This window comes from Jaminaea rosea (assembly GCF_003144245.1).
Source record: "Jaminaea rosea strain MCA 5214 unplaced genomic scaffold BDZ90scaffold_1, whole genome shotgun sequence".
Lineage (NCBI taxonomy): Eukaryota > Fungi > Basidiomycota > Exobasidiomycetes > Microstromatales > Jaminaea > Jaminaea rosea.
In genome coordinates, this window is record NW_020289975.1 from 1237782 (window position 1) to 1257146 (window position 19365).

General features: G+C 59.1%; 7 protein-coding genes across 7 annotated transcripts; 3 read left to right on the forward strand and 4 right to left on the reverse strand.

Annotated features, from left to right (window-relative positions):
- Positions 1-2: 2 nt before the first annotated feature.
- BDZ90DRAFT_229408 (hypothetical protein) lies at positions 3-3476 on the forward strand. Its single transcript, XM_025505045.1, has 2 exons — positions 3-419; positions 493-3476. The coding sequence occupies exons 1-2, from the start codon at positions 345-347 to the stop codon at positions 3115-3117; spliced, it is 2700 nt and encodes an 899-aa protein (XP_025364998.1). The 5' UTR covers positions 3-344; the 3' UTR covers positions 3118-3476.
- Positions 3067-4823, reverse strand: BDZ90DRAFT_229409 (hypothetical protein). The gene is made up of 2 exons (XM_025505046.1): positions 3955-4823; positions 3067-3874 (listed from the first exon to the last, which is right to left on the reverse strand). The coding sequence occupies exons 1-2, from the start codon at positions 4754-4756 to the stop codon at positions 3291-3293; spliced, it is 1386 nt and encodes a 461-aa protein (XP_025364999.1). The 5' UTR covers positions 4757-4823; the 3' UTR covers positions 3067-3290.
- A 1926-nt stretch (positions 4824-6749) lies between these two features.
- BDZ90DRAFT_208613 (phosphoglycerate mutase-like protein) lies at positions 6750-8036 on the reverse strand (the record flags this gene model as incomplete). The annotated part of the gene is made up of 2 exons (XM_025504016.1): positions 6750-7930; positions 8000-8036. Coding segments are annotated over 2 exons (1218 nt in total), but the record flags the coding sequence as incomplete, so codon positions are not given.
- A 1248-nt stretch (positions 8037-9284) lies between these two features.
- On the forward strand, positions 9285-13274 carry BDZ90DRAFT_229412 (hypothetical protein). The gene is made up of 2 exons (XM_025505047.1): positions 9285-9560; positions 9639-13274. The coding sequence occupies exons 1-2, from the start codon at positions 9337-9339 to the stop codon at positions 13204-13206; spliced, it is 3792 nt and encodes a 1263-aa protein (XP_025365001.1). The 5' UTR covers positions 9285-9336; the 3' UTR covers positions 13207-13274.
- A 258-nt stretch (positions 13275-13532) lies between these two features.
- BDZ90DRAFT_229413 (hypothetical protein) lies at positions 13533-15428 on the reverse strand (the record flags this gene model as incomplete). The annotated part of the gene is made up of 4 exons (XM_025505048.1): positions 14902-15428; positions 13910-14629; positions 13746-13829; positions 13533-13664 (listed from the first exon to the last, which is right to left on the reverse strand). Exons 1-4 carry the CDS (start codon positions 15205-15207, stop codon positions 13536-13538), a joined length of 1239 nt encoding a protein of 412 aa, XP_025365002.1. The 5' UTR covers positions 15208-15428.
- Positions 15429-15818: 390 nt separating this feature from the next.
- Positions 15819-17290, reverse strand: BDZ90DRAFT_229415 (histidinol phosphate phosphatase H). Its single transcript, XM_025505049.1, has one exon. The coding sequence runs from the start codon at positions 17243-17245 to the stop codon at positions 16088-16090; it is 1158 nt and encodes a 385-aa protein (XP_025365003.1). The 5' UTR covers positions 17246-17290; the 3' UTR covers positions 15819-16087.
- A 143-nt stretch (positions 17291-17433) lies between these two features.
- BDZ90DRAFT_229416 (NMD3-domain-containing protein) lies at positions 17434-19364 on the forward strand. Its single transcript, XM_025505050.1, has 2 exons — positions 17434-18416; positions 18491-19364. The coding sequence occupies exons 1-2, from the start codon at positions 17524-17526 to the stop codon at positions 19332-19334; spliced, it is 1737 nt and encodes a 578-aa protein (XP_025365004.1). The 5' UTR covers positions 17434-17523; the 3' UTR covers positions 19335-19364.
- Position 19365: the final 1 nt, after the last annotated feature.

Below are 19365 nucleotides of genomic sequence, written 5' to 3' on the forward strand. Positions count from 1 at the left end.
CTCCTCTCCTCGTCCCCTCATCAACTACTCCAATCCGCTTTCTGCGGCGGAGGACGGGTGAGGATCAGCCACGAAATCTACAAACGCCATCTTCTACGCCTCTCCTCCTCATCGACTCGGCCGCTTAACTGCGCGTCGTATTCGCCACTCGACCCTCTGGCCTCTGTATCCTCCTGTCAAGCGCAGCAGATTCGTACTAGCTGCATCTTTCTCGCTCTTCTCAATCGTCTTCTGCGACTACGACGCTATTGCTCTGCGAGGCGACGTGCCAAGAGGTATCCAGTAATCTGCTCATGAGCGTACACGCAAATTCGACCGCCGCGTCCACCCCGCGAGGCAAACAGATGACGACCAGCAACGGCTTCTCGCAAGGTGGTGGTGGTGGCGGAGGCAGGAATCGTGGCCAGGACATCAGCCATGTGAGTGCTACGCAAGTCTTTCATGCGACGCTGAGATGCAGTAGCCTAACCTCTTTGTCGCCCGCCCTCTCAGTTACTCTCCTTCACGCTGCCACCCCGAGCTCGCCCCCCGGCGCCCGTTAGTCGTCGATCTCGTCGCAGCGGCCCCTCGCAGCCATTCAACAAAGAGCGCTACGTCGCAGCCCAGTATCGCTTTCTTGTCAAGCCGACGGGCGACTACACGGCCTACTTCGCAGACGCCGACATCTACCTCAACTGGGGCGACATCCTCTCCGTCCTCATCCCAACTTCGTCAGCCCTTTCAGGGGCATCAACTTCTTCCCTCACAGCAGCCTCTCAACCATCACTCGAGTCGCATGAGGGAGCTGCTTGTCCCATCTGCTTGAGCCCGCCGACAGCGCCGAGGATGACCAAGTGCGGTCACGTCTATTGCTACCCTTGCATCCTCCAATACTTGTCAACGACTGACGGGCCGTCAAACATGGGCCCGTTGCCCATTCCTGGAGCGGCACCGGCTGCGCAGCTACCAGCGGGCACTCCATTGTCTGGCCCCACCAATCGGATGTGGAAGCGATGTCCCATCTGCTGGGACGCAGTGTATGCACGAGACCTCAAGGCAGTCAAGTGGTGGGATCCAAAGGCAGTCGCTCTCGACAGGCAAGGCGATGATACCTCGCCCGAGGCTGAGCCCTCTGTCGCGCCCACCGAGTGGCTCAGAATGCGTCTCATTGAACGTCCGCAAATCACCACATTGGCATTGCCTCAGTCATCTACCTGGCCCACGTCCTCGACATCTCCCTCGGATCAGCCCTTGATCGCCCAGCACCAAGCACCCTGGCACTTCCAACCCGACGTGATGACCTTCTCCAAGTTCATGCTTGCCACGCCTGACCTCCTGCTCGGCTCACTCACGCAAGACGTAGATGAGCTGGCTGCCGAGAAGTCGCTACTCAAGTCAATGGGAGCCGGCGGGCCAGGCACAGGGGACAACAGCTTGGCATACGTCGACCTCGCAGAGAGGAAAGTGCGCGAGCAGATGGGCAAGGTGCTCAATGAGCTCGACACGCCAGTAGTGCGAAGCACAATTGGCCAGGCCAAGAACGACCTCAAGGAGCACGACGAGGCGGAGCAGGGTAGGAGGTTGAGGGAGGGAGAGAATCTCAGTCGTCGTCAGAGGCGGCAGGCTGAGAAGCAACAGGCGGCGGCGGCGGCGGCGCAAGACGATGGGAAGGATCAGGCGGGAGACCAGGGCGACGGCGCTGCAGACAAGGATGAGACCGAGTCAGAGAAGCCAACAGAGTCAGCCGTCGGAGCTGAAGACTTTCTTGCGCTACGTGCCTCAAGTCAAGGAGGCTCCTACGGCAGTAGGGCTCGTCAAGAGTCGCAAGCAGATGTCGCTACTACAGGAAGCGCCCCTGCGAGCTCCTCGGCAGACGAGAGCGCTACTCCTCCGCCGCCTGTTACCAAAGGCCCAGCCCGCTCGCGTCGCAACCTCAATCCTCCGAACCCTTCTCCCTCGTCCTTCTTTTTCTACCAAGCCTCCTCAGGTCAGAACATCTTCATGCACCCACTAGACATCAAGATTCTCCACTCTCAGTTCGGCAGCTACGCTCGTTTCCCGCGCGATATAGCTGTCAAGGTGCAGAGCGCAGAGGAGGGCAGTATGAATGAAGAGCTGCGCAAGAGGTGCAGGTATTTGACGCATCTGCCGAGAGGCACGGATGTCGTATTTATTGAGATTGATTGGGAGGTCATGGCTGCGGCCAAGGAGGGTGGCCCGCCTCCGTTGGTCAGCAAAGCGACTCTCAAGCCGTACGAGCAGGTGCTGCGTGCACGCCGCAACAAGCGACGCGATAAGGAGCGAAGGGAGGATAGAGCGAAGCTCAAGGCCGAGGAAGCAGAGGCGGCTAGGCGACCGCCGATCACCACCACAACTGGCTCTGGCGGTGCGCAAGCAATGCCCATGGGCTCGGGGCGGCGCTCTCGGGACAGTCATCCTGACCTTCAGCTCTCTCAAAGCTACGGCAGCAGCGTCGGCGGAGGAGGGGACAGTGCCTTCTCGAACATGTCTGGCCACTCGGCAGGCGCAGCCGGTACATCACCCACCTTCATGGAGGCCGCAATGTGGGGCGCAGAGCGTCACTTCCCCGTTCACCCTGGTGCCTCGGCTGATCATGGCTCGGGGGAGGAAGACTTCCCTGCTGTCGCGCCCTCCTCCAACTTTCCCTCTGGCCCCTCCCCACCCCTCGCCCCTTCCACGCGCACTGTCTGGGGCACTCCCGCAGCAGCTCGTCCTTCCTTTGCCTCGACGTTGCACGCCTCTTCGCGTGGGCAGCAGGGAGGAGGATGGGATGAGGACGTGGATGATGCCTGGCTGGAGCTGGAGGAAGGATTCGTGCTTGGAACGAATAACTCCAAGCAGGTGAGACAGGGTAGGGGACTCAACACGCAGCAGCAGGGTCAAAGGCGCAACTGCAACGCTAATGGAGGAGAGAGGACACCGCAGGGGGAGAAGCCGAGCTTTGCACAACGGACCTCCTCTCAACCGCAGAGCCAACAGGGTACGCCCGCAGACAAGAAGGAGGAAGGTGGCGACTCCGCTGCCGCTAAGCCCCCTGCTGAGCAGCCACCGGCAAAGGGCAAGAAGCAGCGCAAGGCGAAGCTTGTGCTCACTGGTGGAGGAAGGGGGATGGCTTGAGTGCTGACGCTACTTGAGCCAGATAGCATTGTGAAGTGACCCTTCCGTAGCCTGGGATTGACTTTTCTCGATTCGATTTGCTTTGTCCGCACAGCATTACTGTATATCGTACACACAACACAGACACAATGACACATTCCTTTCCCCCTCCATCTCTACATTGCCATGCTCAGCTACATCGCGAGCCCTGATTGGCAAGCACTACACCGCATAGCGCTGAGGAACAGCATCTCTTCGGTCTCTAGTGCCTCATCGAGGCGGAAGCGGCCAACGAAGACAACGTGAAGTGGCCTTGCCCTGGAGACAGAGGGAGTGACAGGCTGATCAGAGGGACACGGGGCTGGCCCTCCTCCGCTTCGAAGTAAGGAGCTCGGCCTATTGCCTTCCTCGTCATCTTCGCCACTGCTTTGAGGGTTGCTCTGCTCAGACGGCAGCGGCGGAGGCGCCTTCTCCGGTGGTGAAGCCTCTCCCTGCCTCGCTGCTGGAGCATTGAAGCAGAATGCACGGTAACCAGCGAAGAGGCCTTGCCCCTTGATGTGGCGCGCCTGCTCTTCTGTCGCTTTGGACCCCACGTTGACGACTACTTGCGTCTCTACGTACGCTGAAGGTGTCAAGGGGGAGGACGACGAGGACGCCGGCAGCACGGACGCTATGCGACCTGCTGAGTACTCGCCTTCATCTATGAGGTGCGTCTGGATCTTGGCAGATTGTGAAGCAAGATGAGTAGCACCAGGATCGTTGAGCGTCTTCCATGAGTCTGCGAGGGTGCGGCATCGAGGTCGAATGTAAGCAGACCGTGACCGCAATAGATATGCAGCGCACTCTGGCCCACGTCACCTTCATCAAATCTCTCCGTCTTGACAATCAGCTCCACACCCGCAAAGGCCGGCTCAGTCCTCAGCATTTGCACGAGAGACTGTCCACTGATCCCGCTCCAGCTGACAGCGCAGAGCGTCTTAAGCAATCGAGGCTCCTCCTCCTCTTCTGCTTCCCTCCTCACCTCACCCCCTGCAGAGCGAACCCAAGTAGGCTGCAGCCGCTCTTCAAGCGCGACTGGCAAGCGCATCGGTCTTCGTCTATCCGGGGCCTTGAGCGCGCCTTTTGGTGGTATTGCCCTTTCAGGAGGCAAGAGACCGAGGAAGGCGAGCACCCGGCGGAAGAGGCGGACCTCATACGCTGGACCTGTCGCGAGGAGAACGCCAAGGGCCACCTCAAGCTTGTACGCTTTTGGTGCTAGGTTGGATGCCCCGTTCCAGCCTACAGCGACACCTCCTTCTTGGCCTTTGGCATGCGGTGGTGACTTGAGAGGCCGGAGTTGAGGCACGTCTGGGAGCTTGGGGAGTGGCCGAGGGTAGGAGGCATGGATGTTGCGGTTATGCTCCCCATCGTCGAGGTCTTCATCCGCATCATCATCTTGCTTGGCGAGGCCTAGCTCTTTCAGCGCTTCGCTCGCCTGCTGCCATTGTGCAAATGACAGGGAAGGGGGCAGACGCAGAGGCCCGAGTTGATCGTGATATCGTAAACGCCGACAGACTTGGAGGCGAAAGATCAAGATCGAGGCCAATGGTAACGAGTCACAGATGGTCAGCAGCAGCTCCGGCGGAAGCTTGAGTAGGCCTCCGTGAAGATTATCGTCCATCGACGAGGCTGCCTTTGCCGCGTCCTTGCGTCCTTGCTTGTTTGCCTTGAGGATTGCTCGACGTGTTGGTTCGAGTGTTGATCCGTCGACTGGCCTCAGCCAGGGTCCAAGACGCTCAACGGAGCGGCAGTCCGTCTTGGGAGCCTGTGGAGGCAGCCGTCCAACGTCGAGATTCGTTTGCAGCCGCCAACGACATCAGCCCCGAGCTCAAACGCCCTTGTGTGAGAGCTCCGACTATCCCCATTGTCCCGCACTCCTCATACCGATCAAGGCTATTACCACATCTGTGGCAACAAGTGGCCCGCCATGGGCGAACCAAAAGTGGATTTCCTCGTCTCTCTGCCGCCCGAGATCGTCCTGAGGATCGTCAAGCTGTCCGACTTAACATCGATTGCTCGCCTTGAACAGGTAAACAAAGCCTGGAACAGCTTCGTCAAGGAGCATCACGGTCCAATATGGGCCTCAGCTGCCAGCGTTCTGGGAGGCAGGACGGGAGATGTTATTCAAGAGCGCAATAGCGTGCCGCCTACTTACGAGGAGGGCGACCTGCAGCGAGTACTAGCAGCAAAGTGGAGCCCAGAACCAGCAACTTGGCAAGGCGTCGAAACTTGGAAGGAATATTGCAAACGAAAGATGCAGCTACTCCGGAATATGGACAGTCAGCTGCCCAAGCTGTCGGACCGCATCCTGAACACGGGCGTCGTAACGACGTGGCGCCTACGACCCGACTACGAGGCTCGCACTGTCGTGTGCACAGCACATCAAGGCGGTCTCTGGGTCTACGACATGGATACTGGAAAGCTTCTCTGGAATTTGTCTGAATCTCAAGTCGGCCCTCATGCCCACCTTGAGCACTCCAAGGGGACTCTCGCCTTCAATCCGGGAATGGACGACACCATCGAGATCTGGCGACGAGCAGATCTAGCCGCAGCAGAAGGCAATCAGGGCAGCTTGTCCACCTCAACTCCCTGCGAGACGCCTCAACGCGGCGCATACGTACGAGTCGGTCGTCTACCCCACTCCAACTTCCTCAGAGGATGGCACCTCCTCTACCCCACCCTCTGCGTCGTATCCAACCAGGGCAAAGCCTGGATTTACGACGTCTCCACCTCGCCGCCTGAGCTACAGCGCACAATCACGATCCCAGAAGGGGCGCGTGGTCATCTCGAGCAGAACGAGGAAGTAGTCATGTACTGCATGAAGCACGGCGGGTACGACTTCTACGAGAAGAAGACGGGCAGGTACATGGGGAAGCTTCATGGTGAGCTATGGGCGGAAGAGACTACGCCGAATTACTACCATATCCCTCTGCCTGAGCCGGCGGATTCGGCTGTCATCAGCTCGCGAGGGCAGGATGGCAGAGACGCTACGGTGCGACACTGCAACGTGACGCTCAGACCGGGCCTCGTAGAAGGGACGTCGATGCGTGCACCCAATACACCGCAAGAGGTTCGCGACGAGGATCAAGGAGACTGGGGACGACCCAACACGGCTGAATGGGGTGCTGGGATGCTCTATGGCGACATCATGATCGGCGTGGCTCGTCAAGGCTGGGTCATGATCTGCTCCGACTGGCCGAAGGTACTCAAGAACCCACAAGCAGCTCAAGACTGCGTTGCATTCATTGCGACCAATCCGCCGGATGAGCATGATCGAACGGTGAGTGTGCGCAGCCACGACTTGTTTTGCTTTCTTCATTGCCTGGTATTCGTGACTTTGCTCAAAACGGTGCTGCAGACTGTGAAGAGTAACATAGATGGCCCTATTGAGTTCAGTGAGCGGCTCCTCCCTTGGCGCTGCCGCCCATCGACGAGGCCTCGCCATCGTGCGTTGAGCCAGTACGGCTGGGCATCTCAAACCCACTCGATCCAGCAGCGGCGCCAGCGGGAGCGAGGCTCTTCCTGCTCTCCCCCGCGATGCTTCCACCGCCACCGCTTGCTTGCCTCGAGCGGCGCGACTTGGAGACCAAGCCGCCAAAGAAGAGCCACGCAGCGAGCAGCACAGCGGCTATGGCCAGGGTGACCATCGACCCAATGACGCCAGCGACGACGGGCGAGACGTGGTGTCGTCCCATCGTCGAGGTGTCTGGCGCGTATGATCGTTCGCCCCCACCCGTCCCGTTGAGTTGCGCAAGCGTGGCGCATCCGCGCGTCTCACTATTGGAGCACTTGTTGCACCACTTGCTGAGCGAGTCGAGCGAGTAGGGCTGCATCTTGCTCTCGAAATCGGCGATTGGCATCGAGGTGGACGAGGAGCCAAAGAGAGGGTAGGCCTCGAACGCGCCCGAGCTCCCATTGCGGAAACGCATCGTGACCGTAGCGTCGTCTCGGATTTCGAAAATGAGGGTCGAGGCGTAGTCTACCACGCTGGTGGAGAGGGGGCTGGGAAGCTTCATCATGTTGAAGAGGCCAAGGAAGGGCTTATATGATGCGGCGAGGTATTGGATCTTGAGGCCCGTGGTCGTGTTGCGGATGTCATCGAAACCGCCCAACAGAGGGGGCAGGATGGATTGCCCCGCGATGTTGGCGATGTCAGACGGATCTGCGCCATTGCCGAAAGCGCCAGCCTCGTGGTAGTCAGCCCAGTATCGCGCCTGAGCCAGATGGGGAAGGATCTGTGGGGCAAGAGTGGCGTTGTGGATGCTCTGGACGTTGAGGTAGTCGAAGATGTTCCAGGCGTTCTCGAGTTTCAAAGGACGGTTGCCCAGGATATTGGAGATGCTTTGATAGAAGGGGTTTGCAATCGCCGCCTTGGCCTTGAAGTCGGCGCTGTCGTACCAGTCCTGCAGGTAGTCGCTCCAGGCGTCGCAGTCGGTCCATCCCTCCATCCACACATCTTGGTCAGGCTCGATCGTCTCGATGGGAATCAGCTGAGCGCGATCCCAAGATACGGTCGAGCCGTCGGCGAGAGTGATGGTGTCGTTGTAGGGTGGATAGAGGCCCTGCAGGAGGGCATTGGCGCTTTCGATGATTACGCCTCCCTCACCGCCCGCGTCGGCCATGACGTTGAGCTGCGTAGTCTCGGACTGCGTCGCATTGATGCCTTGGATACTGTCGGTGGCATTGACGAGGTAGAGATTGCGGAGATCGACGCCATTGTTGTATTCTTGCACGTAGCCAGCGACGGTCAAGTTGGTTTGGATTGCAGAGTACGTCTTGGGGTTCTGGTAGAAACCTGGGTATCGAGAGTGGGAAGAGTGAGTCAGAGACACTAGACTGCCTCATCTCGTCCGCTTCTTCTTACCTTGGCGATCACCATGGCGAGTGAGGACGACGATCCCTTGCAGAGCAGCCATGACTGGTGATTGGCGCCGATGGTGGTGGGAGGGATTCAAGATGCTTTGCAAGGCTGGACCGGTCTCGAGCTTCTTCCCTTTGGAGGAAGGGAAAGTGAAATCGATGGTGCATGATGCACTGGGCGCCGCGGCAGTCTAGTCTATGCATCCTTCGGCGGCCCGGCCTCTGCACATGTGAGCCGGCGCTTAATCTCGATAGCGGATCGAGCAAGATAACGACCGCGGGGGCAGCGGCCAGCAGGATCTGATGGTCGTACGCGCCGTGAGGCGGTGACAATGGCGGCAAACGGGAGATCATCATGATACCACGAAGCAAGGACTGATCGCTCTCTTCGGCGCTCGCAGTGGGATCTGGGTGGCTGGCTTACCATCGGCGGCCCTGCGTCGTCGCCCCGTGCTTGCTTTGAAATTGGGTGAGTGCCGTCTGAGGGATCGTCAAGCATGCGCAAAAGAGAGCTGTCAGAGCTCACTCATCGACATCATGCATTCATCCCGTCATTCATAGCGACCGCATCTACGTCTTTCCTCTGCCAGAGCCCGGAAAGCTGCCTCGCACAGACGACCACCAACTCCCCATCCACGCCATCCCAAGCTCTTCGGATGTTCAGCTACCGGTGCCAGTCTCCTTCATGCAGATGGGCGAAGACCACCTCCTCGCGACGTACGCAAGTGTTCAGCTCACACCGCTCGACCAAGCACCACTCGGTGGAGCGGCCCTCGATGGCGCCCCATTGCCTCGTCTCACCGTCACCAAGTGCCCACGCTTCATCACCTTTGCGCCTTGGATCGCCGCGGAGGTGGCGAGACGGCGAGAGGGAGACGAGAGCGCAAGATTGGGGCCTTCGACGGTCACGCTCACGCAGCTGGTTGGGGAGCAAGCTCGGCGGATCGCAGAGGCGGAGGCAGAGGCGGAGGAAGAGGGCGCGGGCGAGGGCGAGGATAGTGAGTAGATGAGCGAGTGAGGCATAAGAAAGGCGATCGAAGTTGCACATCTATCATCTGTTCATCTTCCCTGCTCATCAGCTTGCTTGCGATGTTATTAGACGCTCTCTTCGACGCTCGATCGTTGTGAAGTTGACGGCTCTGCCCCGCCAGTGTTTGCAAGCAACAATCACTCCACCACTCCACGTGCCGGCTCCCGTTCCTTGGAACGCGTCCAGCTGCGTCGAAGGTGTCGCTGTGTTTGAACAACGGGCCTCCGCGCCGCGGGATTTGAGCTTTCTCAACACCACCCAATCACTCGCCTGATCATCAACCAACACGCAGCTCGCTATCAATCAGCGACATGCTCAGCTCCTGGAGAAAAAGTCTCGGGTCCTGGTCACCTACAAAGAAGCCATTGGCGCTCGACGAGGACGTCGCAACTGGCGGACATCAACAGCAGTTGGGAGATCAACACCATGATTCGCGGCTAGAGCCGTCGCTTTGGGGTCACCTTGACGTCGAAAACAGGCAGGGCAAAGTCACTGGAGGCTTGCCATTGACTGAGAGGGACTGCAATATTGGAAGGTGAGTACCGCTTGGGCTGCCTCGCAACGCAGCGCTGTGACCTCGCAGCTGATCATCCTACTGCATTCACCCTCCCAGATCGTCAGACAATGACATCCGCCTCTGCGAGATCGGCGTATCACGGCATGCCTGCCGCGTCCATTTTGATCATCCAGGGCAGGCAAGGCTACTACTCCTCGGCTCCACAAAGGTCGTCGTCAACGACTGTCATATCCTCCCGCTTCCAGACTCGGACGAGCCAGTCTCTGTCCTACTTTCTTCAGAGGACCTCGTCGTCATTCACAAGTACCGCTTCCGCTTCAGGTACGCAGAGCAGGCTTCAGGGAGCAGCAAGGGCCCCACGTTTGTCCCATCAAGTCCGGCGGATCAGCGAAGAGCGTCTGTTGCAGCGCTCACAACGCCGTCTGGCCAGAGGAGGAGAGTCAGGATGAGCTTAGTACGAGCCGCGACGATCGATACGCCCGAGAAGGCAGAGTCTGTAGCCAGAGATCTCGAGGATCTTGATGAAGAGGAGGGAGATCAGCCGCCGCCGCAGCTGCGCAAAGGCCCTGCAGCATTCTCATCTTCTCCTCACGATCAGGAGGATGGCGAGCAAGTTTTGGTCCTCGAAGATGATGGGAATGGAGAAGGCGAAGAGAAGGAAGCAAAAGAGCATGCCATGGATGTCGATGTGGAGCCCACCCGCTATGCCGAGCCAGAGAAGCCGCCGTCGCCATCCAAGAAGGATCGTCGTCGCTCGAGCTTCCTGGGCCGTGCGTGGCCGTTTGGCTCGTCATCTCAGGAGGTCTACGCAGACGAGCGTCAGGCAACGCCGGCGAAAGAGGGCGAACCTAGCGAGGAGCCGAAGATGAATGACGGCAACGCGAGTCAGTGGGACGACGAAGAAGAGGACGAGCAAGGCGTCGACAGCAATCAGAGCCCCTGGGGCACTCCTCGTCTACCCCACAGTCAGAGCTCCCCTGGCCGCCTTGTGGGCTCACCGTCCTTCTTGAATCACGGCAGAAGGAATCTCAGTTTGCGTACCAAGACGCTTCTCAAGCACAGCGCAGCTCTTGTGGAGCGACTTGAGAGTGAGGCAATGATGGAATCAACTCCGGCCTCGCCCAGCAAGGCCTCGCCGCTGCAAGAAGCGGTCACCTTACCGACACAGCCAGAGGAAGAGGATGAGAGCAGCGCGCCGAGCTCGGATCTTCAATCATCGCCTAGTGTAGCAGAAGACGGTGCTGCGGATGAGGACGACGAGGACGAGGTTGAGAAGAGCTTGAGCCTTGGTAGCTTGAGCCTAGATGAAGAGCCCGCGCCGCTTCCAGCAAGACAGCTGCAACCCTTGTCGCTTAAGGCGGACTTGCCAAGCTTCGTGGTCCAAGAGCGCTCCGTCAAGCGCCAGTCAATGCCCGTGGCAGCCAAGCGCAGGAGTTTGTTTGGGTTCCTGCCCATTCGCCCATCAAAAGAGGCAGAGGACGTCGTTGGTACGGTGTATCGAGCAACATCCGACGAGACAAGCCAACCGTCTTCCGACTCGATGCCCTCTACCCCTGCCGTTGCCTTTGAATCACTCCGCGCACCCGCTCGAGAAGCCTTGCGATATCTCCTGTCCAACAAGACCAGGGCGCCTCCCACTCCGGTCGAGGCAGAGGCAGCTCCTGCCACGGCCGCTCCTCGCTATGGCATGCTGCGTGAGCTTATGCTTGGTCGCCCAGAGAATGTTGCGCTGCTGGATCAGACGAGGAAAACAACCAAGCGCGGCAGTCTCATTCTCTCCTCTTCGGGCCAAGTCGCACCGCAATTACCCGCCGAGACGACGCCAGATGTTGTCTTCCTGCGTCAGATCTTCAAGCTCCCAAGATCAGAGACAGACACGGATGTCCAATTGAAGAGCGTGCGCTTCACTTTCGATGAGTTCGCCTTCATGCTCGACGAGGATTCACAAGAGGAGGCAGACGACGAAGACCGAGAAGACTTTGCCGACTTCATTGTCTCCCCCGCCGCACGTCGCGCCCTCCTCCAGACAGCCTCAAGTTTCGCGCGCCTCTCGTCAGACGAAGCGGCCGTACAGTCTGCGGCCTTCATCACGTCAATGCAAGAGGTCGAAGCTGCAGCCGCCGAGCAAGGAGACGTTGAGCCTCGTCGTCGTAAGACCAGACGTGGCTGCCGCGGCGGGAGGAGAAGGGGAAAGAGTTCGAGCTCGTTCGCTCAGTTGACTGGGCAGGATGGCTCGGACGTCACTGAGATGCCGGAGGTGGCCGAGGAGAGGATTGAAGCTGATGGACAGGTGAAGGCGCCGGTTGAGACCACTGAGGAAAACATGGTGCAGCCCAAGGTCGAGCCAGTGTCCGCACTTCAGGAGGCTGAGCCGACGCAGGATGAGTCAATGCAGGTCGACGCAGACGCTGACGAGCAACAAGACGCTCCAATGGACATTCCCGCGCCGGCTTTCGCTGAGGATGAAGAGGCAGAGGTGCCATCGCCATTCGCGTCCTCGTCGCCACCCTCGACACCGAAGAGGCGAAGGACGCAGCTGCCAGAGGAAAGCTCGTCGCCTGCCAAGGCCATTGCCAGGGAAGAGGAGTCGAGCCTTCCTAGCCCGCTCAAGAGCAGTCGGAAGGTCAATCACGAGCAAGACGCGGGAGAGAAGAAACGATCGCCTACGAAGGCAGACGCCCAAACCGTCGAAGAGGAAGAGAAGCCAGCTCGCCCCGCGAGTCCCGTCAAGAGATCACCCGTCAAGGCGCTGAGAACACCTCGAACGCGCGCTGCTCAGCCACCAGCAACAGGGGAGACGGTTGCAGAGTCATCGGCGACTCACCCTGCCACAGAAGACGCAGAAGACAAGGGAGTCGTCTCGAGCCCTGCCCCGCCCCGCTCAACTAGACGTCAAGCCGCAGCCGTTACCACATCGCAATCCTCCCCGACGAAGTCAGCTGCCACCCGCAGCACGGCGACTAGACGAGGTGGGCGACACAAGAAGAACGCTTCGTCAGTGGTCGAACCGATCGACCCCCCTTCCGTGGACGCTGAGAAGCCGATCGCGGCCGCGCCTTCAAGTGCAGCAGCGGAGATCGAGGAGAGCCAGCCAGCTACCATCGAGGAAGAGAGCAACGATGCGCCCCTTACTCGGGGACGCAAGGCTGCCCCACCCGTTGAGAAGTCGGCTGCACCTCTCACGGGCAAGGCTGCTCTCCCTCCCAAGCCCGTTGCCGCCACCAACGCAACGAGATCGACCCGCGGGCGCAGGGCGGCTGCGGCTGCGACTGCGAGCCACAGCAGCGAGAATGAGGAGGAGCAGCAGCAGCCGCAACAGCAACAGCATCCGCAGGAGCAGGCCGACGTTGCGGACAAGGCGGACGAGCCCTCTGCCCCTTCACCTGCCGTAACGAGGCGAGCAGCACGCGGCGGCGGGGCAAAGAAGGCCAGCGCCCCATCAATCAAGTCAGCCTCCAGCCCCGTCAAGCCTTCAGCACCTGCAACCTCAACCGCCAAGCGCACAGCGCGAGGGGCAGCCTCGACAGGTGGGAGGGGTAAGCGAGGCCAGCAGAAGGGAGGGAAAGACGAAGACGGGGAGGACGAGGCGCAATCTGAGCCTCATTCTGAGCCTAGTCCGCCGACGTTGAGGACCAGAAGCGGGAGGACGGTCAGGAAGGTGTGAGAGTGTGGCTCCTCGTTGTTTCAGGCGTAGTAGGGCGACGTTTCAATGATATCCAGCACGTCTAATCTTGTTGCTTCATGACGATGTGAATTGAGAATTGAGCAAGGCTCCAGGACTGCAAGCGGCAGCCGCCTACGGCACGCCACTCCGTCCTCACGCCCTCGGTCAAACGCCATCTTCACCCCGCCTACGGCTCTACGGCCGTCTGTATGAAGCAAGTGCAAAGTGAATTCTCAGAGCGATGAAGAGCTGGTATGGTACAAGACGAGACGAGACGAGAAACAAGAGACACTAGGAGAGGTGAAGAGATATGCACGCGTTGCGGACCCTTAGAAGTCCTCCTCCAGGGAGAAGGAGTGAGTGTTCTGCTGGCGTCCATCACCCTCGTCGCCCTCCTTGCGAGCCACACCAGTCTTGCTGTACTCGGCGACCTTCTTCTCAAAGAAGTTCGTCTTGCCCTGTTAGTTCGGCGAGGGGGAAAACGAGGCGTTAGCATCAACTTGATGATGCCAGCGAGGCTCACGACCATGGCTACGTACCTGAAGCGAAATGTTCTCCATGAAATCGAAGGGGTTGCTAGCATTGTAATGCTTGTCGTTGCCGAGAGCGACGAGGAGTCGGTCCTGAGAGGGGAAAGGTATAGCTCAACGTCAGCTACTATTGCTCGAACGTACGCAGTCAAGCTCAAGTGTCGACTACTCACGGCACAGAACTCGATGTATTGGCACATAAGCTTGGCGTTCATGCCGATGAGGGCGACGGGCAGGGCGTCGGTGAGGAAGACGCACTCAATCTCGACGGCCTCGACGATGATGGCGCGGACGGTGTCCGGGTGGGCGCGCTTCTTGAGGTGCGAGAAGAGGAGGCAGGCAAAGTCGGTGTGCAGGCCCTCGTCGCGCGAGATGAGCTCGTTGGAGAAGGTAAGACCAGGCATGAGACCGCGCTTCTTGAGCCAGAAGATGGAAGCGAAGGAGCCAGAGAAGAAGATGCCCTCTACCGCAGCGAAGGCTACGAGACGCTCAGCGAAGGTGGCGCGCTTGTCGCTGATCCAGCGCAGGGCCCAGTCTGCCTTCTGCTTGACGACGGGAATGGTCTCGACGGCATCGAAGAGGAACTCGCGCTGTGCAGGGTCGCGGATGTATGTGTCGATGAGGAGCGAGTACGTCTCTGAGTGGATGTTCTCCATCATGATTTGGAAGCCGTAGAAGCAGCGGGCCTCGGCGGCCTGAACCTCGGACGAGAAGCGCTCGACGAGGTTTTCGTTGACGATGCCGTCTGAGGCAGCGAAGAAGGCGAGGACGTGCGAGATGAAGTGGCGCTCGTTGTCGTTGAGCTTGTTGTCCCAGTCGTGCATGTCCTTGGACAGGTCGATCTCCTCGGCGGTCCAGAAGGACGCCTCAGCCTTCTTGTACATTTGCCAGATCTGCGCGTGCGTGACGAGCGGAGCAAAGAGAGCGTGATGAGGTGGGCGAGGAAGGGAAGGGAGATGTCATGGTCAGCATGAGTTCACAGAGTCATGACGGGCCAGCGCGATCATCGCCATCATGCGTTGTCTCGGATCGCCACCGACGCGTCTACATCGCGACGCACCACTTCAACGCGCGCAGAGGCGTCGCTGAAGGAGCGTGGCGCGATGTCACGCATGACTGGTATCGCAGACCTCCAACAAAGAGGCGAACTCGAGCGGGTACTCACCTCGTGGAAGCGGATGGGGAACAGGACGAAACGACGCGAGCTCTCGACGAGGAGCGGCTCGTCCTCCTCAGGCAGGTCGACCTCTCCCACAAACTTGCCGTGAACAACATCGTCGGCGACGTGTGACTTCTTCTCGACCTCTGCGGCGGTGGGGGCCGTCTTGCCCTTTGAGAGGAAAGCCGGCTCTGAGAAGTCGTCTGCGTCAGCGGGGGCAGCCTTCTTTGAGGGGGTTGCATTGACGTCAATGTCGGCGAAGGAGGACGCGACCTTCTTGGAGGGAGTCTCGGGTGCGATTGCTGCGGTCATGATGCGCGAGTGAGATGCGTGCGAGGGGGGAGTGGGATGGGAAGAGAGTGGATAGTTCGCCGCGGTGGAGTTGCTGAGCAAATCTAGTGGTAGCGGGATGTGGTGGTGGTGGTGCGCTGGGCGGATGTCGCTGCGAGGATTTGCGGTTGTGCTAGTGAGGTCGATGAGGCTCTAGCTTGGTAGGCAGAGTGATTCTCAACGATGATCGTGGGTTGGGAAGTGGTCGATGTGATGGAGATGAAGGGGGGAAGAGAAAGAGGAAGCTGCGATGAAGAGACGCGGCTATTTGGGCTCGACGTGTTGCCCTTGGATCCACTCTGCGCGGGCGGGCCCGAAGTCAGCCCGTCTGCCTGCCTCGCCGCCCTCCCGCCACTTTGCACGCTCCGCCGCCGCCGCGTCACGACACGAACGACGCGATTCGGAAGAAGATGAGCCTTTTGTCGCGAACCACACAACGAGAGCAGCGTCAGCGGCCAGTCGGCGATTGACACGCATCGGACACGATCCACATAGAGAGTCACACTTCAGTCATTGCCTCATTCGATTCGCGGGCAGCAATGCAGCATGCAAGGTTCAACAGGCGGGCTTACGTCTTCCCCGCCCATCGCCGGCGATCGAGAGCAGAAGAGAGGGTGGCGTACAGTAGCGCGTGCGCGTCCTTGTTTCGCGACAAGTCACGAGGAGCATGCCTCTCACTTTGCGAGCGGGCCGTGCCATGTACGACTGGTGAGGCCAGAGCATGTCGTGTGCTTGGCCGACGTCGTTGCGAGCGAGCACACACGTCCCATGCGGCCTGCAGCGCCGCTACACCACTCCGGTATCGTCGTGACTTGCTTTCATCCCTTGCATTCCTTGACATTCATCTAATCAGATCCGAAAGCTACGGCCCTTGCTCCCTCAGCGCGCTCAGTCTGGCCCAGAATGGATCGTCTGCCCAGCCAGTGACTCCTTTTGCCCTCGTCCCTCTAAGGAATCGCACAGGAGCCCCCTCGCCAGGCTTCTCGCTGGCCTCCCGGGCCCTTCGCATTGACTCGTCTTCTAACAACCCAGCCTCTTCCTGATTGCGCTCCTCGTCCAGCTCGAGATGCCACAGTGTCTCCACTCTCATCTCCATCAAGTACCGCCTCGACTGATCATAAGAGATGGCAACGTGCGTAGGACCATGCGCATCATCCGAGAGGCAGACCCGTCCACCCAGTCGCAGGATCTCCCTCAACACATCTGCAGCTGGATACGGCGTCGCCCAGCCCTTGCGACAAGAGGCACTGTTAATCTCAAACAAGGCGCCATAGCTTGCAGCCAGACTGATGTTCCGAGTACAGGCTTGCGAGACCTCAAGCTGGAGTGAATTCGCCGCTGCGCCCATCTTGAGGAGCTCGGTCTGTGGACGAAAGAGGCGACAGAGGTCGAAGTGACCGATGACCTCTGGCCGCAACTCGTTGATGAGGCTGTACTGAGCGTCAAGATAGGCTAGGCAGAGCTGTAGATGGGCCTCTTCTGACTGCCCGCCAAAGTGGTCCAGAGCATCGTTGAACGTCGCAGCATCGAAGTCGATGGGGATGCCCGCGTCTCTCGCAGGCCGACATGGGGAAGCGAAGCCTCCAGCGTGATGGACGCTGCCGACGAGATAGTCGACGACTCCCTTGCCTACCGCGGCAGCCCTTTGCTCCTCTCCCGGGGTACGCAAGACCTCTGCCTTGAGCCAAGCCAATGTGCTAGGACAGAGGTTCTCCGTCTCTGCGCCTACGAGGACGTTTGGCACCGCTCTCTCCTTTCCCTTTGCTTTGGTGCGGTACTCGTTCTGCATTCGTCGCGCCTCGACGAGATATGCCTGCCACTTTGCCAGCAACTTGGCCGGCGTGCTTCCCTCCTCGCGCTCCTCTGGGTAGAGCTCTGACTCGAATTGGCGGGGCACATGCTCTGAAAGGCCATATGTATGGAAGCCTAGCTCTGTCGCTCGCTCGAGCATGATCTGAGGTGATGACCCTGGATGTGCATGAGAGCAAAAAGCTGCGGAATGAGAGTGATGAGAGTGCATGACGATGGTGTCATGAGACGGCTGGGGAAAGGATGCCAAGATGGATGAAACGGAAATGGACAACTTCTGTTGACGGCGCCCGCACAAGCCAAGTCCCTCCAGTCCGCCCGCGTCAAACGGAACGGCTTTGAAATTTGGACTGGCTTCGTCGAGAATTTCGCCCAAGAGATGGAGGCCGGCGGAGAGCGAGTGAGGGGAGGCGACATCAGCGGCGCAGCAAGTCGTCAAATCAAGCTTGCCACCATCATCATCATCATCATTCCTCCTCGCGCCTAGCAATGGAGTACTTGCAGCCTCAGGCGCATGACGCTGAGCAGGGCCTCGTCCTCTGCGCCGACTGTGGCACTGCCATTCCACCGAACTCGGCCAATCTCTGCCTGTCATGCTTGCGCAACTCAGTCGACATCACTGAAGGAATCCCAAAGCAGGCAACGGTCAACTTCTGCAAGAACTGTGAGCGATATCTCAACCCGCCGCAGACGTGGGTAATGGCTCAGCTCGAGAGCAGAGAGCTTCTCGCCATCTGCCTGCGCAAGCTGCGTGGCCTCAACAAGGTCAGACTCATCGACGCCGGCTTCATCTGGACTGAGCCCCACTCGAAGCGACTGAGAGTCAAGCTCACCGTACAGAAGGAGGTCCTCATCTCGACGATCTTGCAGCAGATCTTTGAGGTCGAGTACATTGTGCAGTACGGCCAATGCCCAGACTGTACCCGTCTTGCGGCCAAGAATACATGGAAGGCCCAGGTTCAGGTCAGGCAGAAGGTTCCCCACAAGAGGACGTTCCTCTACCTTGAGCAGCTCATCCTCAAGCATAACGCGCACAAGGATACAATCAACATCTCAGAGAAGAAGGACGGCCTCGACTTTTACTACACGCAGAGAGCTCACGCAGTCAAGATGTGCGAGTTCCTGGCGTCAGTCGTGCCCGTCAAGGTCACGTCAAGCACCAGTGTCATCAGCATGGACATCCATTCGAGCACTTCGAACAACAAGTTCACCTACAGTGTTGAGATTGCGCCCATCTGCAAGGACGACCTCATCTGCCTGCCAAAGAATGTAGCCAAGAGCTTGGGACAACTACCGCAGCTCGTCCTCTGCTCTCGCATTACAAATTCGATTCGCCTCATGGACCCAGTCACCCTTCACTACGCCGACATACCCGCAGAGAAGTGAGTAAGAGAATTGTATCCAGCATGCTAGCATCGTACTGAACCTTCCTCCGCGCACTTTTCCTCCTCGATAGATACTTCCGCGACCCCTTCCAAGCCCTCTGCACCATCCCCGAGCTCGTCGAGTTCCTCGTTCTGGACATCGAGCCCTCCACACACGCCGCGCCCACGAACAATTCAAGCAAGACCAGCAAGCTCCTCACAGCAGACGCCCAAGTCTCTCCAATGAATGCCACCTCCTTCGGCCAAGCGGACGCTGTCCACCACACCCGAACACACCTTGGCGCACTCCTCCAGCCAGGAGACGCGGCAATGGGCTACAACTTGGGCTCGGCCAACTTCAATTCAGAGGTCTTCGATTCCATCCCGTCAGAGAAGATCCCAGACGTGTTCTTGGTGAAGAAGAGCTACCCTGACAGCAAGAAGAGGAGGAAGAACAGGAATTGGCGCCTCAAATCCATTGCGAAGGAGGCGGACGAGCAGACTGTCAGTGAGACGACTCATGGTCGTGGAGCACTGGGTCGTCGTGGTGGATTGGACGGACAGAAGGTCGAGGCGGCATACGAGTGGTTCTTGCGCGAGTTGGAAGAGGACGAGGAGATGCGTGCGGGCGTCAACCTGTACCGCGACAAGGAGGCAGAGGAGCGCTTGAAGCGCAAGAGAGAGGCAAAGGCGCTCAGGAGGGCGAGAAAGGCTGCTCAGCGTGATGCCGAGGGAGATGAGGAGATGGATGGTGATGGAGATGCGGACATGGGAGCAGGAGCCGCTGGTGACATCGATGATGGGATGACAGACGACGGCATGACGACGGACGGGGAGAGCGAGTTTGGTGACGATGAGGATGTGCCGCGGATCAGGATGGATGAGCTCCTCGACGATATGGACGAGATGGCCATCGATGAGGGATTCAAGCCATGATGAGAGACGGCAGGTTGCAATTCCACAGAGT